This window comes from Balaenoptera acutorostrata, chromosome 5, assembly GCF_949987535.1.
Source record: "Balaenoptera acutorostrata chromosome 5, mBalAcu1.1, whole genome shotgun sequence".
NCBI lineage: Eukaryota > Metazoa > Chordata > Mammalia > Artiodactyla > Balaenopteridae > Balaenoptera > Balaenoptera acutorostrata.
In genome coordinates, this window is record NC_080068.1 from 13,415,474 (window position 1) to 13,431,118 (window position 15,645).

The 15,645-nt window shown below is 34.6% G+C and overlaps 2 protein-coding genes across 3 annotated transcripts in view; both read left to right on the forward strand.

Moving 5' to 3' along the window:
• The window catches only part of GRID2 (glutamate ionotropic receptor delta type subunit 2), a 1,428,522-nt gene that overhangs the window by 290,989 nt on the left and 1,121,888 nt on the right, over nucleotides 1–15,645 (forward strand). The gene's annotated exons all lie outside the window — the stretch shown is intronic.
• LOC102997130 (pterin-4-alpha-carbinolamine dehydratase 2-like) lies at nucleotides 10,412–10,780 on the forward strand. Its single transcript, XM_057547453.1, has one exon. It carries the CDS (start codon nucleotides 10,412–10,414, stop codon nucleotides 10,679–10,681), a length of 270 nt encoding a protein of 89 aa, XP_057403436.1. The 3' UTR covers nucleotides 10,682–10,780.

Genomic DNA, 15,645 nt, shown 5'->3' on the forward strand with positions numbered 1-15,645 from the left:
AGTTAACTGTTTATTTTCCATAGAGGCCTTTTATCACGTTGAGGAAATTTATAGGATTTATGGGAGTTTATCAAGGCCCACGATGACTCTTTTATTCCCCAGATAGCCTTGTTAAATGTCTGGCTAGTCTTCTGGTCTGTTGCTTGATCAAACTTGTATTGCAACCTCAGGTTTGTAAGGTATTGACCTTCCTTAATTGTTTGATACCTAGATTGTTATCATTTTCTCTACTGCCTATAAGTATGATTTTTTTCCCCACATACCACTCCGAATCAAATCCTCAACCCCCTGGCATGGAAGCTTTTGGTTTTCATGTCCTTCCCTAGCTGCTAGAACTGCCTTTCCAATGGAACTGAGGAGTGGGGTTGGGGGTGAGGCTAAAATGCCATGGACTTACTCTTCTTATATAATGTTCAGTAGTTTGTTTGTTTGTTTTTTTGAATAAGTGATTTTCAATTTGTTGTATGCCTTTGGTTAGATTTAAGAACGCTGAAAAAAAATTTTGGTCAATTTTGTCCAGTTTTATCATTGCTTTTGGGGGAGATTTGCTGAGCTTCACACTTTGTCATTTATGAAGTTCCACATCATCCCTCCCCCTTTTATAGTAGGGATAGAGAACTTTAGATCATAAGATTAAGATTTTATAGAGGAAGTATCATTTTAGCTAAAAAATTAATGGTAGGGAGTATATGAAATTCATTTATTAGGGTATTTCAGAAGGAGAGAAGAGTATCAGAAAAGTAGACTCTGGGTAGGGAAAAACCAATAATTTAGTTTGTGGAACCTTATCTATTTTAAGGACCAGAAAAGGTTGGCATAGTAAATTAAAATGAGCTGGTAATAGGTTTTGAATATCAAACTAATGTTTATGAATTTAATATCTTAGGAAATAACAAAGAATGAGAAGGTTTGAGTCATGGAATGATTGTATATTTATGTATATCTACGTTAGGAAAGAAAACAGCATCCCACAATATATAAATGATAGACTAGAGGTCAAGAAACTGAAATCAGGAAAGCAGTTGGAAATCTGTTGAAATTGTCTAAATGGGAGGTAATAAGTTATCTGACTAGGATAGCTATAATGGGAAGGGGGAAAAGTGAACTGCTATGAAGCTATGCCGCTGGAAGACTTGGACCTTACTATAATTCTGGGGCCAGTACAAGGAAGAAAATCAAAGAAGATTCCTAGCTTTTGGCCTTTGGAACTAGACAAATATAAAATTAATAGAAATAAGGAACATAAAAAGTAAGACATATAGGGTAAGTAAGTGTAAACAGTAGCTAGCACTTACTGAATTCTTAGTATGTTAAGGCATAGTCATATGAGTTTTACATAAATTATTTAGTTACTCCTCACACAGGCCTTTGTATATATTAGAAAAACAAGGTGGTGAGGTTAGTCAACTTTAACCAAAATTAAATAACTAATAAGTGTCAGAGTTGGAATTTTAACCCCTGTCTGAATATATGTTTCAGGATATAACTGAAAAGTGGCACTGGGGCTCTATAGAGAAAGGATGGAGCAATGGTTTAACATCACTTTGTCTGGAGGTGAAAGTTAAAGCTGATATGGGATGAGATTACCAAAGAGGAATAGAGGGGAGGAGAGAAACAAATTGATGTATCATTGCAAATACTTATATTTTGTGAAAAAAGGAAATAAAGAAAGAACAAGTTTGAAATTGAAAGAGGAACCAGTAGAGATCATTATCCCTGAGGAGAAAATCCTTCTTTGGGGGGATGGTTATCTTTTTTTTTTTTTTTTTTTTACCTTTGCTTTGGGTCTGTATCACAAGGCCCCACATAAATTAAATTTATAGTTTGACCCACTTTTTTTTTAATATTTTAATTTAATTTTATTTATTTTTTTATACAACAGGTTCTTATTAGTCATCCATTTTATACACATCAGTGTATACATGTCAATCCCAATCTCCCAATGGGGGGTGGTTATCTTAACTGTCATTAAATGTTGTTTGGATATGGGCTGTACCAAGTCCATGGATTCTAGAGATGAAGAACCCCTGATTAAATTATACAGAGAAGTTTCTTTACAGTGTTTGTGGTATTAATGGTAGACCAGCACAAGCAGTAAGGAGCAAGTGGATGGGAAGGAGTGAACAACAGCAGTAGAGTCTTTATTCAGTGTTTGATGGTGAAGTTATATGTATATGAATAGCTAGAATTTAGTGAAACATTGAATGTGAACACATGGGGGTATTTTTGAATTGAGTAGAAAAAATCTCAGGGGGGTGGGAAAGAAATTTATAAAAGCAATTTGGCTTAGTAAGGTGTTAAAAAGATTTAGTAAATCTTGAACTTTGACCTAAGGAAACAATCATTTTATTGATATGGAGAAGGAAAGTTGAGGAAATTCACAGGAAGTGGTTATAATCATCTCAATAATACTTAAGGCAGTGGAACATTGCGGAAGTGAAGTGGAGAGTGGAAAAGGTTTGGAAATGCTGCTGGGGAATGCCAATTAGGGATGGTTGAAAATACTTCTGAGTCATAGTAAGAATCAAACCGAGATTTCATAGCAAGAATCTGTAGGAGATTATGTAAAACCACCTTTCATAATATTCTTCAGCAATATTCAAACTCTGTCAGCATAATGAAGGTCACCATTTTAGGTATAAATATTGTTTTATCTATATTTATGGTTAGGTATTATCTTCAGAAATTTCTTAAAATTATAAGAAATCTTGTGAGTGAATGAGCCATTAGAAAGGGAAAATAATTTCTCTTGGAATGGATGCAATTTCCATATTCTCCTTGTTTCTGTTCAGTCCACATGTGAATATTTGAGGAGTTCTGATGTTTCTGTAAAAGAGAGTGGTGAGAAAGGGAAGAGAAGTAAAGAGTTTAGAATTTTGCTGTAATTCTGTTTTTCCCTTGGGATTTACCAGTTTATTTGTTCACAGTGAACACCAATCTCTTTTAAAAGAGAAGATTTCCTAAGGATGTTTAAGAGGCTTCATTTATCCTATGGTAGTTTATAGAGTATATTATTTAGCTCTTGGTTCTGGGACAATCATCCTAATTATTTAAAGTGGTATAGTGGAAAGTGAGTCCAATCTGGAGTCTAAAGCATGAATTTTGTTCCTGACTCTGACTCTTAAGCAGTTTCTATGAGTAAATATTCCTGAATTGTAAAATGGGGGTAAAAAATACCTAGATGACTTCACAAATGTATTGTGAGATTCCAGTAAGTGGTGGATTGGAAAGTCTATATGATCTATTAAGTGATGGCATTTATTTTATTTATTTATTTATTTATTTTTTGAGATGGCATTTGTTTTTAAATCCACAGTAATCAGCAGCATGCAGGCCCATGCTAGCCTGGACCTGAAGTTTCTGTTTTTTCCAAATTAGTTTGAATATATAAAGTTCAGCACCATTAGGAAGCTTTTGAAGATGAAAAATTTGTTGTCTAGGTTAATATTTAAATAAGCTCTAAAGTGATCTGTGAGAAGCTAATACATTTCTGAAGATTTTAGGCTGATTGTTTAAAAAAAACTTACAAGTTTTTTTTTTAATTAATTAATTTTATTTATTTATGGCTGTGTTGGGTCTTCGTTTCTGTGCGAGGGCTTTCTCTAGTTGCGGCAAGCGGGGGCCACTCTTCATCGCGGTGCGCGGGCCTCTCACTATCACGGCCTCTCTTGTTGCGGAGCATAGGCTCCAGACGCTCAGGCTCAGTAGTTGTGGCTCACGGGCCCAGTTGCTCCGCGGCATGTGGGATCCTCCCAGACCAGGGCTCGAACCCGTGTCCCCTGCACTGGCAGGCAGACTCTCAACCACTGCACCACCAGGGAAGCCCAAAAAAAGTTACAAGTTTTTATAAAAACTTCAATTTAGTGAACATGCATTAGTTTATATACATTGAAGCAGTATGTTTAACTGTTATTATGTTGAGTAAAGTACCTTATTTACTTTATATGATTAGAATGTACTGTAACAGCATCTGAATGTAAATACATCATATATATATATATATATATATATATATATATATATATATATATATATATATGTCCTGTTTATCCTCAATGTGAACTATACATCACAAGAATAAACAGGCACTCAAGAAAAAATAGATTTTTATCTTCTCTCGCCTGGGTGATGAAAGAGACTCCTCCAGCTTATATGAAACATAGCTATATTATTTACTTAGTTACTAAATTAAGAAAACTATATGTAAACATGGAGCTAAGTCCTGGAAATAGAAAGATCTCTATCTATGATCATCCTTGCCCTGAGAAGATTTTATTCCAGTGGAATAAGATATATGCGTATTTTAGTAGTCAGCAATGGCGTGGCAGGTGTTCATACCAAAATAGTTTGAAGAAGAACTTGATTCTGTTCAAGTAAGCAAGATTTTTTTCCTTCTGCTATGGTTTTCCTGGAGTAATTAGCATAGTAAACGCTGTGGCACCACTAACACCCACATAGTCATATTCCTTCTGTTTGTGTAAAAGGCGGCACCATTGAGTTGGAACTCAATATTTTCCATGAATGCGTTATTCAAAAATACTTCATCTATGAACATAACTGAAATTTTATACCATAGACTTGAAGATTATAATTTTTGCCAATTGTTTCAAAGCAAACTGTGTAAAAGGATAAGGGAGAATAAATATTTAATAAAGAAAGGTTTGCTCAGAATTATATAACCTAATGTTTGCAATATTTTGATTCCCATTTTTATTATCTTTTATTTATTTAGACCTAAAGACCCCACAAAATTCCACTGTATATGGAATTTCACCATCTTATTAAAAAAGAGAGCCACATGGTATGGCATAAATTTGTGGCTAGCATTTGGAAAACAAGTTATTTTTGAGCCATATACATCTATGACAAAGTCCCAGATTTAGTACATTTAATTAAAATTAATATTATGGCTCATATATTAAAATTTCTCAGATTCTACAAAGACACAGGCTCAGCTCCAATTCTTGAGACTGGTCAGGAACAGTGAGATCAAATCCTAGTTAAGTCACATTCTTTACTAGCCCTGAATCTATAGATGGTAACTCTCTGTAAAAGCCCCAATCTCCCCATCTTTAAAATTAATAGGACAATAATAGACATGGCCATTTAAAGTGTAGTATGTAAGAGGAAGCTTTGTATAAAAATTAGAAAAAAATCATAAAAGAAAATGGTGTGTAATAGATACTCAGAAACCAATAGCTATGAAAGATCATCATTCATCATCATAATTCTGACTTGAACTACTGAAAACAAATGAACCCATGCACAAATGACCATAAAGTAATAATAGTAAGCTTTTTATCTCATAGTTAACAAGGTAGTTTTAGAGCTTTAACATTTCTCCTAAAGAGAGGCTTACCCTCTATAGAGAAACAAATTCGTATTCATCATGTTTCTGACTTGAACTACAGAAAATAAATGAACCCACGTACAAATGACCATAAAGTAATAATAAATTGTCAGTTTTTTTTTCTCTAGTAGTTAACAGAGCAATGTTTCAGAGCTTTAGAGCTTCTCCTAAAGAGAGGGTTACTGTCTCTAGAGAAGCAAATTAATATTCACCTGACTGTATGAGGTTTTTCAAGGTATATTGACACCTAGATTGCTTTTATATTGACTTTAATGTCCAGAGATTGGGCAGTCATAACCCCTTCTCTCAACACACACATGTACACACATGGAACATATATCTAGTAAAGCTGCTTCCTGGATTTTTCTACATGAAGCAGCATTGACTGTGGTATTCTGAACTTCAGAATATATTTTAGATAAATTTTCTTTTCTCCTTAAAATTCTATATGGTAGCAGCAACATCAGCAAATCAGCAGAATCACCACATTAACTAACATTAAGTAAATAAAGCCTTATTATATACCGGGTCTTATTTGACATTCTTCATATACAAATTAACTCATTTAATCCTGACAGTGCTATGACATAGGAGTAGAATTATCCAAATTTAACATAGGAAACATAATACACACCGAAGCAGAATAAAGTAGCAAAATCTATACAATATTAAGTATAAAATAGGATTTGAACTCAGGCAATCTGACTGCAGAGTCCCAATCATAACAACATGCTGTAAACGACCTTCCCTGGCTTCAAGCAAATATTTCTAAATGGAAATCTCATATTGCATTTCTTGCCAAAATATTTTAAGAATTTATTTTTGAGGTCTAGGTCAGCTATTGGAAAGTAGTGAGACAATAGCTCATTTAAACTTTCCTTTCAGTTTCTCTTAGTAATTTTGAGTGTTTAAAACTCTCCAGAAAATGGGCATAGAGGGAACCTATCTCAACAGAATAAAGGCCATATACGACAAACACAGAGCAAACATCATACTCAATGGTGAAAAACTGAAAGCATTTCCACTAAGATAGGAACAAGACAAGGATGTCCACTCTCGCCACTCTTATTCAACATAGTCGTGGAAGTCCTAGGCACGGCAGTCAGAGAAGAACAAGAAATAAAAGGAATACAAATTGGAAAAGTAGAAGTAAAACTGTCACTGTTTGCAGATGACATGATGCTATACGTAGACAATCCTAAAGATGCCACCAGAAAACTACTAGAACTAATCAATGAATTTGGTAAGGTTGCAGGATACAAAATTAATGCTAGGAAATCTCTGGCATTCCTATACACTAACAGTGAATAATCAGAAAGAGAAATTAAGAAAACAGTCCTATTCACCACTGCAACAAAAAGAATAATATACCTAGGAATAAACCTACCTAAGGAGGCAAAAGACTTGTACTCAGAAAACTATAAAACACTGATGAAAGAAATCAAAGATCACATAAACAGTTGGAGAAATATAACATGTTCTTGGATTGGAAGAATCAATATTGTGAAAATGACTATACTACCCAAAGCAATCTACAGATTCAGTGCAATCCCTATCAAACTACCAATGTTATTCTTCACCGAATTAAAAGAACAAATTTTACAATTCGTATGGAAACACAAAAGACCCTAAATAGCCCAAGCCATCTTGAGAAAGAAAAATGGAGCTGGAGGAATCAGGCTCCCTGACTTCAAACTATGCTATAAAGCTACAGTAATCAAGACAGTATGGTACTGGCACAAAAACAGAAATACAGATCAATGGTAAAGGATAGAAAGCCCAGAGATAAACCCATGCACATATGGCCACATAATTTATGACAAAGGAGGCAAGAACATACAATGGAGAAAAGACAGCCTCTTCAATAAGTGGTGCTGGGAGAACTGAACAGCTACATGTAAAAGGATGAAATTAGAACATTTCCTAAGACCATACACAAAAATAAACTCCAAATGGATCAAAGACCTAAATGTAAGACCAGACACTATCAAACTCTTAGAGGAAAACATAGAAGAAACATTCTTTGACATAAACAACAGCAAGATCTTTTTTGACCCTCCTCCTAGAGTAATGAAAATAAAAACAGAAATAAACAAATGGGACCTAATTAAACTTAAAAGCTTTTGCACAGCAAAGGAAACCATAAGTCGAAAGGACAACCCTCCGAATGGGAGAAAATATTTGCAAATGAAACAACGGACAAAGGATTAATTTCCAAAATATACAAACAGCTCATGGAGCTCAATATCAAAAAAACAAATAATCCAATTAAAAAATGGGCAGAAGACCTAAATAGACATTTCACCAAAGAAGACATACAGATGGCCAAGAGACACATGAAAAGATGCGTAACATCACTAATATTAGAGAAATGCAAATCAAAGCTACAATAAGGTATCACCTCACACCGGTCAGAATGGCCATTATCAAAAAAATCTAGAAACAATAAATGCTGGAAAGGGTGTGGTGAAAAAGGAACCCTCCTGCACTGTTGGTGGGAATATAAATTGATACAACCACTATGGAGAACAGTATAGAGTTTCCTTAAAAAACTAAAAATAGAACTGCCATATGATCCAGCAATCCCACTACTGGGCATATACCCTGAAAAAACCATAATTCAAAAAGAGACATGTACCACAGTGTTCATTGCAGCACTATTTACAATAGCTAGGACATGGAAGCAACCTAAATGTCCATTGACAGATGCATGGATAAAGAAGTTGTGGTACATATATACAATGGAATATTACTCAGCCATAAAAAGAAACAAAATTGAGTTATTTGTGGTGAGGTAGATGGACCTGGAGTCTGTCATACAGAGTGAAGTAACTCAGAAAGAGAAAAACAAATACTGTATGCTAATGCATATGTATGGAATCTAAAAAAAAAAAAAAAAGGTACTGCTGAACCTAGTGGTAAGGCAGGAATAAAGACATAGACACAGAGAATGTACTTGAGGACACAGGGCAGGGGGAAGGGTAAGCTGGGACGAAGTGAGAGAGTGGCATCGACATATATACACTACCAAGTGTAAAATAGTTAGCTAATGGGAAGCAGCAGCATAGCACAGGGAGATCAACTTGGTGCTTTGTGATGACCTAGTGAGGTGGGATAGGGAGGGTGGGAGGGAGGCTCAAGAGGGAGGGGATATGGGAATATATGTATACATGTGGCTGATTCACTTTGTTGTGCAACAGAAACTAACACAGTATTGTGAAGCAATTATACTCCAGTAAAGATCTATTAAAAAAAAAAAAAAAGAAACAAACCAGGACATTGTGACTCATCTCTGTGTTTTCAACATAAGAAGAAAAAAAAGATGAAAATATCTCAATACTCAAGAGAATGAAAAGACAAAACACAGACTGGGAGAAAATATTTGCAACATATCTGATAAACGACTATTATCCAAAATTAACAAACTCAGCAATAAGAAAACAACCCTATCAAGAAATAGAATTTAATTGAAGGCCTTAACTGACATCTCTCCAAAGAAGATATATGATGAAAAATAAGCATCAGCTCCACATCATGTGCTATCAAGGAAATGCAAATTAAATCCACAGTGAGATACCACTCCAGGCCTATTAGAATGGCCAAAATCTGGAACACTGACACACCACGTGCTAGGGACAGTGTGGAGCCTCTCATTCGTTACTGGTAGGAATGCAAAATGGTACAGCTGCTTAGGGAGACAAGTTGGGCAGTTTTTCACAAAACTAAACATACTTTTATTATAGGATCCAGAAATCTTGATCCTTGTTATTTACCCAGAGGAGATGAGCCCTTTTTATTCCCTATTAATCTTGCAATTAAATGGTAAATTTTTAATTTCATGATACCTTAGAAATAATTGTCTAATAAGATTGTGCTATCACAAAATCTTAGACTGGAGGGTCCTCAGAGATTATCTAATTTAAATTACTAGTTTCACACTTTAAGAAAATTAAGTCTAGAAGAGTAAGTGTACTGAAACCTTGTAGGTAACTAGAGGCCTAACCAGGGACTAGAATGGGGATCTTCAGACTATTATTGCCCCAAAGTGAGAAGGTGTTTAAGTTGGAATGAAGAAACAATGTTTCAGTACATACTGAGAGATAATAATACAGTGTTTAAGAAGCAGCCTTTATGGGAAGAAAGCTTGTGTTAGAAAAAACCCAACACTTACTAACTTTATGAACTTCACAGAATTTTTTGTCTCTGAATTTCTCATCTGTGAAATGGAAATAATAATATTACTTCATTCCAAGTTCTATTGTGAGGATTAAGTGAAGTAGTAAATGTAAAGCATTTATAACAATGCCTGGCACAAAGCAGTTTTCTTTTCCAATGTAATTTATATTTATTAGAGAACCTTTTGTAAAATACAAAATAATCAGGAATAAGATACATCATTGATAATCTTAATACCTACAAAAACTGTTATATACTTGAAGACTTTTCCATTTTAATCTTTCATTCTATTTACTTTTTATTTTTCATTTGTGTTTTTTAAAGTCTATTTTGCACAATTATGTTTAGACATCTGATTTTTGGCAACATGGAAGTCTAGATATCCTAGATTTCAATTGCATAAAAACACCTAAAAATATTGCATAAAATTAAAATCAAACAAACAAAAAACCTATCACTTGAATGCATAGGTGAGTTTTTAAAAAAATAAGAAATTCAATTGAGTCAAGGAACGAAGGCATTTGACAAATGACTGTAGTTCATGAGTTCTCAAGATGTCGCTAGGCCTGGGGGTATCTTCCATCAGATCCTGACAGGCCTGGAGATTTGCTTTTGATGGTTTTGTCACGTGTGTGGAAAGGTTTGGGCCCATGCTGGTTTGGGAGTCTGTTCTCAATGGACATGTGACAATATGCCAAGAACAAACAGCAAGCAACACAATACAAAACTCAGTTACACCCGCTCGGCCCCTGGCGCCGGGTCGGGAGGCGGAGAGGCGCCGGGGCAGCGGGCGGCGGGCAGGTAGCGCTCCGGGCAGCTCTCAGCCAGAGATCTTGGCAGCGGCGCTGCTGGGGGCGAGGGCGGCAAGAGCCGTGCCTCGCGGCCATGTCAGCAGATGCTCACTGGTGGACCGCAGAGGAGAGGAACCGAGTTATGCTTGACCTGAAAGCAGCGGGATGGTTGGAATTAAGTGAGAGAGATGCCATCTACAAAGAGTTCTCTTTCAAAAATTTTAATCAGGCATTTGGCTTTATGTCCCGAGTTGCCCTGCAAGCAGAGAAGATGAATCAACACCTGGAGTGGTTCAATGGGTACAGCAAGGTCCAGATGACTCTAACATCGCATGACTGTGGAGTGCTGACCAAAAGAATGTGAAACTGCCCAAGTGTATTGAAAAAGCAGCAGCTTCTGTGTGATTTCTTCCAAAACGCAAGTAAAATCTTATATGCACATCTAGCTCCAATGTATTTTGAAGGCAATTTATCAATACATGAACAAATTAAGCTGTACATTTAGTTCACCTTTTGAACAATCACATTTTGTAAAATCAGTGCTTAAATAAGAATGATTTAAACTTGAAAAAAAAAAAAACTCAGTTACAAATATGCATCTTAGTATTTGGGAACTGATACCTCTTTTAATGAAGGAAGAAATTTCAGTAAAAAAGAAAAATTACAATGCCAAACAAAGAAATGAATCAACAAGGAAAAAAAGTGTATAAAATACTATGAATGAAATACATTGAAGACAAGTGCTTAGGTACAACCTACAAAATAAAATCAGTTATTTGCACAGTATTGCCGTGAATCTACACACATTTTAAAGATATTCAAATATTTTGTATTTCTCAATAAAGTCATTTGAATTTGTTATTCATTTCTTATGTTTCATTATGCCATTTTTTATATTCCTCTTATTTTTTGTTATTTTATTTTTTACAGCAAAATTGCCTTATGGCCAATTAGTTATGCAGCAAAAGTGTTTGCGGCGAAAATGCTTGAGGGAATGATGTCTATAGCAAAGATGCTTAAGATGAAAATACCAGACAAAAAAAATTACAAAGCAAAATATAAAATAAATATAATGAATATGTTTAAATAAATAAGACACAGAATCAAAATAACTAGTAAAAGCATAAGACCCTCAAAGATTACCAGGCAGAATTCAGAAAAAAGACAAACAAGCAGAAAACAAAAAACAAAGAGAACTTCTAGAAATAGAAAATATAATGATTGAGATAAAATTTCATTGGAAAGTTAGCAGAATAAGCACAGCTGAAGAGAAACTTACTAACTAGAGTACAGATCAGAGGAAATTCTGTGGAATCAGTCAGAAGGAGGCAAACATACTTTAAAAATGAGAAATTTGAAGAGACATGAGCGATTATCAAGGATCAAAAAAGATATATGGCATAGAATGGAAGAGAAGCAGTATTTTAAGAGTTAATGGATGTTGGCATCTGGTAATAGCATAAATGAAGAAAGTTAAGTGTGTAATTTTGTAGTAAACTTTAACTTACATTATTCTCTTTTTAACTTAAATCCTTTTTTTTTTTTTTACCAACTTGTTCCTAGTATCCAGGATGTGCTGATAAATGTTTAAAAATTTGTTCTCTAAGCAAAAGAGAACCAATTTTTAAATTGGCTGTATCTTTTAGCAGTAGATACAACACACTTGCAGGTTTAATCTGCATATTTATATTTTCACCTTTACTTTCTTAAACCTAGACAAACAACAGAACAGTAAATAAAGCTCTAATTTATAGTGTTTGCTAATTTCCATCAATGTGTAAATATTCCCACCATAGCCAGTTTCAGGCTATCATACGCTGTCACTGAACACCGAGTTAGGAAAAGGTGTGCAGTAGCCCACTATTATATGATATTTATATATAACATAGTATTTCTACCATATAGTTACGGAAAAGTAACATCAAGAACATAGCTAATAGTAAAATAATTGGGAATGTGATAGTTTTGAATTTACCTTTGTCTTTAATATAATTTAATTGAAAGTTTGTATAATTTAAGTTTTAATAATTGCTGTGTTTAACAGCTTCTTACCAAATTCCTGAAAGTACAACAACAGGCTCTCACTAGGCAGTAAGAGCAGCGTACCAGGCTTATGTCTCCAGGTAGAATTCTCCAGTGAAATCTGGGAGGGTAAGGAAGATGCTGGTTGTGCAGGACTAAGAAGGAGACTGGAAATTCCCCCAACCCTCTGTTCACTAACTTTCAGCAGATATTTTTGTTTCCATATGTGCCCTTCATCCATAACACCTGTGGGACTCATGCTTCCAAGCAAGGATTCCCAGGAGTTTGCTGAGGGCAAATTAGATCTCTTATTGCTCCTTCTTTTGCAGGCATTTCAGTAGACTTCTTCTACCTTAAGTCAGTGATTACCACTCTTGTCTTCCCAAATCACTTTAAACCTTGTTTTATCTTTTAAATCATCTTTTCATACTTTGTTACAGTTTTCTTTATTCTTACGCCATTAATTTTGGGGTGGGAGGTGGTTATTGAAGAGGTAAATGCAATAAACTCCTAGTGTCAGTCCTTTCACAGTTAGTCAGAAATACCAATTGGTATTTCTTGAATGTTTATCATAATCCTAGGGCTTACCAAATATTTAGTACTGAGGAAATTATACAAAAAAAAAAATGGGATAGCACAAATCCAGCAGTACCTTTGCACATGTTGATCTGTGTGAAATCAAACAGTAGAAAAGATTATTTGTTGTTTTTAACGTGTACTTTATCAACCCATTGAATTTGTTTTTTCTCTTAGGTATGCTAATAAAAAGGCTAGTCCTGTACCCTCAGATATGCAACATTTGTAGGCTTCAGAGTCTGAGGATCTTGATAAGGTCTAATCCCCTAGGATGTTAATAAGTATTACGGTGGTGTCAGGTGCTCCATCTTAGTATGTATAACACATAGGACCATTTCAAACCTTCTCAGTACATCTGTCTTCTTGTATATTGCTGTAAATCATCGCCATTGAACAACTTCAAAAATGTTTCACATGTAACACCCCTAAGTATTTAATTAAGCACTGGGATTTGCAGAAAGGTGTCGAAAGTGAAGGGAAAAGAGGTGGAAATGGAATTGGATATAATATGCCACTTGCTGTAAGGCACAATTTCTTCTCTTCAGATAGCCAGAAATCCTGTTACAGGTTTATAACGATGTATAAAGAAGATGATGAATAGAAAAGAACATAAGCCTAGTAGTGTGTATTTGGGGAAATGTGTTCTAGATGTATAAAAATTAGTTTTTTAAAATTCTAATAACTGAGTATTATATCACTAAAATACTGAAGGACATATTTTAAAAATGCATTTTCTGTTTTTTTTCTTCCTTAGTTGGAAGAACATTTGAGGTTGAATAATAAGAGTGTAGGTGTTTATTCACAATAGCACAATGAAAGTAATTATACCACTCTTCCTTCAGCATTTCCTAAATTTGAATGTAATGCTTGTAGGAATCCATTTGAAAAGTGGTGTTAAAAATTATTCCTGAGCTCAGCTGATTACAACACAGTGGTACAGTGGTGTTTAGTTGGTGTTGTAAAACATTTCCAAACTTCTAATATTGTCCAAGTTCACATCATGAAATCTTAAGTCTAGACATCTGTCGTTTTACAGAATAGGCTATAAGGAAATCAGTTAAATAGTATTTGGCCATTTTCTACTGCTCTGTTTATATGTGTTTAGAGTGAACAGAAATCTTTAAAAATGGCTACCCTGATGTCTGCGTATCATATATTTCCATCTTTATGTTTCTTCCCATTTCTGTATGCATTCTGTGTTGCACGTATCATGAATTACTTAGATTTCCTAGAATCATCATCTTATAGCTCCATGTTTTTTCTGCTTACAAGTAGACTTCTTGTTCTCTCTGTGAGAACGATTTTCCCTCTTTTTCTGCCCCACCAAAACTTTCTCACTTTTTAATAATTGCTCACATGCCATTTTCTTGAGGAAGCCTTTCCTATAATACCAAAGCTTTCCTTAACCTGGTGTGTTTTCCTATGGATTCTTCTCTTTGGTTCTTCCACGGCATCCTGTGCTAATGCTGGATCTATCACCCTGTATTGTAATCAGTTCTTTTCTTGCTTCTAACCTACTGAACCCTGAACTTCTTTCGAACAGGGGTTGTGTCTTATTTTTATTCTTAACAAGAAGTAAGTAATTTGTTACATTAATAGTTGGGCAGTTTCCTCTACTGAGGTATTTTATTCTGATGGAATTAAGCATTGAGAAAAGAGTGAGGTGGGAAGAAAATACATTAGGGAGGCTGGAAAAATTAGTAAGTTATACTGTACAAGTTTACTAAATTAGACTGTTTTCACTATAATTCATTTGGAGACAACATCTTTGTGGGAAATTAAGGTATTTAGTGCATTTTAATTGTGAACTAAGTAGCAAAGCTCATGTCTGAAGGAGATATCATATTCCATGAAGGAGATACTTCTCTCTTTTATATTGTGAATAATAATGGGATAAACAAGAAGGGATCTTTTTTCCATCTCTTTTACTCTTTTCCCTGTCTCTTGTTCTGTCTCTCTTAAGTAATGTGTTCTGTAATGTTCTCTAAAGTCCCCAAGATTTGAAGTATCTGGATAAAGGCTCTAGATCGTGTTCTAGATAATAAAGCAATATTTCAAACGAGTAAGGCACTCAGAACAGAGTCAATGTACTGCCAGAGGGAAGGGTAGAAAGTAACTCCAAGTTGGGATGCTTGGTGGTTAAAGTTTAATTTAGAGTGTGGTACGGTGCAAAGGCCCAGGATTTAGTGTTTGTTTACAGAGTGCTAGAATTGTTCTGTCAGGAAAAGAGGAAGCACTTTATTAGAATTGAGTTGTTTCACCTATAAATAAGGTATTGAGCTTTAATTATTTTGAATTATTTTTCTGATCAGAAATTCTGTGATTGTGAGACAGAAGTATCATTTGTAATTAAGTGTTTTAGATTTTGTTTTAAGTAGAGTTTTTATTTCATTTGAGCTGTGACTGTAAATATTTTTTCAACATTAAGTAACTTTACTTTGATGTCTGTTTACCTTTGTTCACCTCCACATGATACGATAAATAATGAATAGATTTTGAGTGTCAAATCTGATTTCAGATCCAAAGATCTGTTGCCTAAATTGGTATATGTGGATTTCATTTAATTTCAAGAGAGAATGTTAAAAAACCACTTTTCTAAGTGAATGTTTTGGTAACTTTTCAAGGACATTAGATATGCTTGATTTTGTGTTTAATTATTTTCTGCCCAAGAAAACACTTTCTATTGCTCTGATCACCCACAAATAATATGTCTTGACATTTAAAAGACTG

Bases quoted from the DNA above. Each gene is read 5' to 3' on its own strand.
- LOC102997130 (XM_057547453.1), top strand. From the start codon at position 10,412: ATGTCAGCAGATGCTCACTGGTGGACCGCAGAGGAGAGGAACCGAGTT.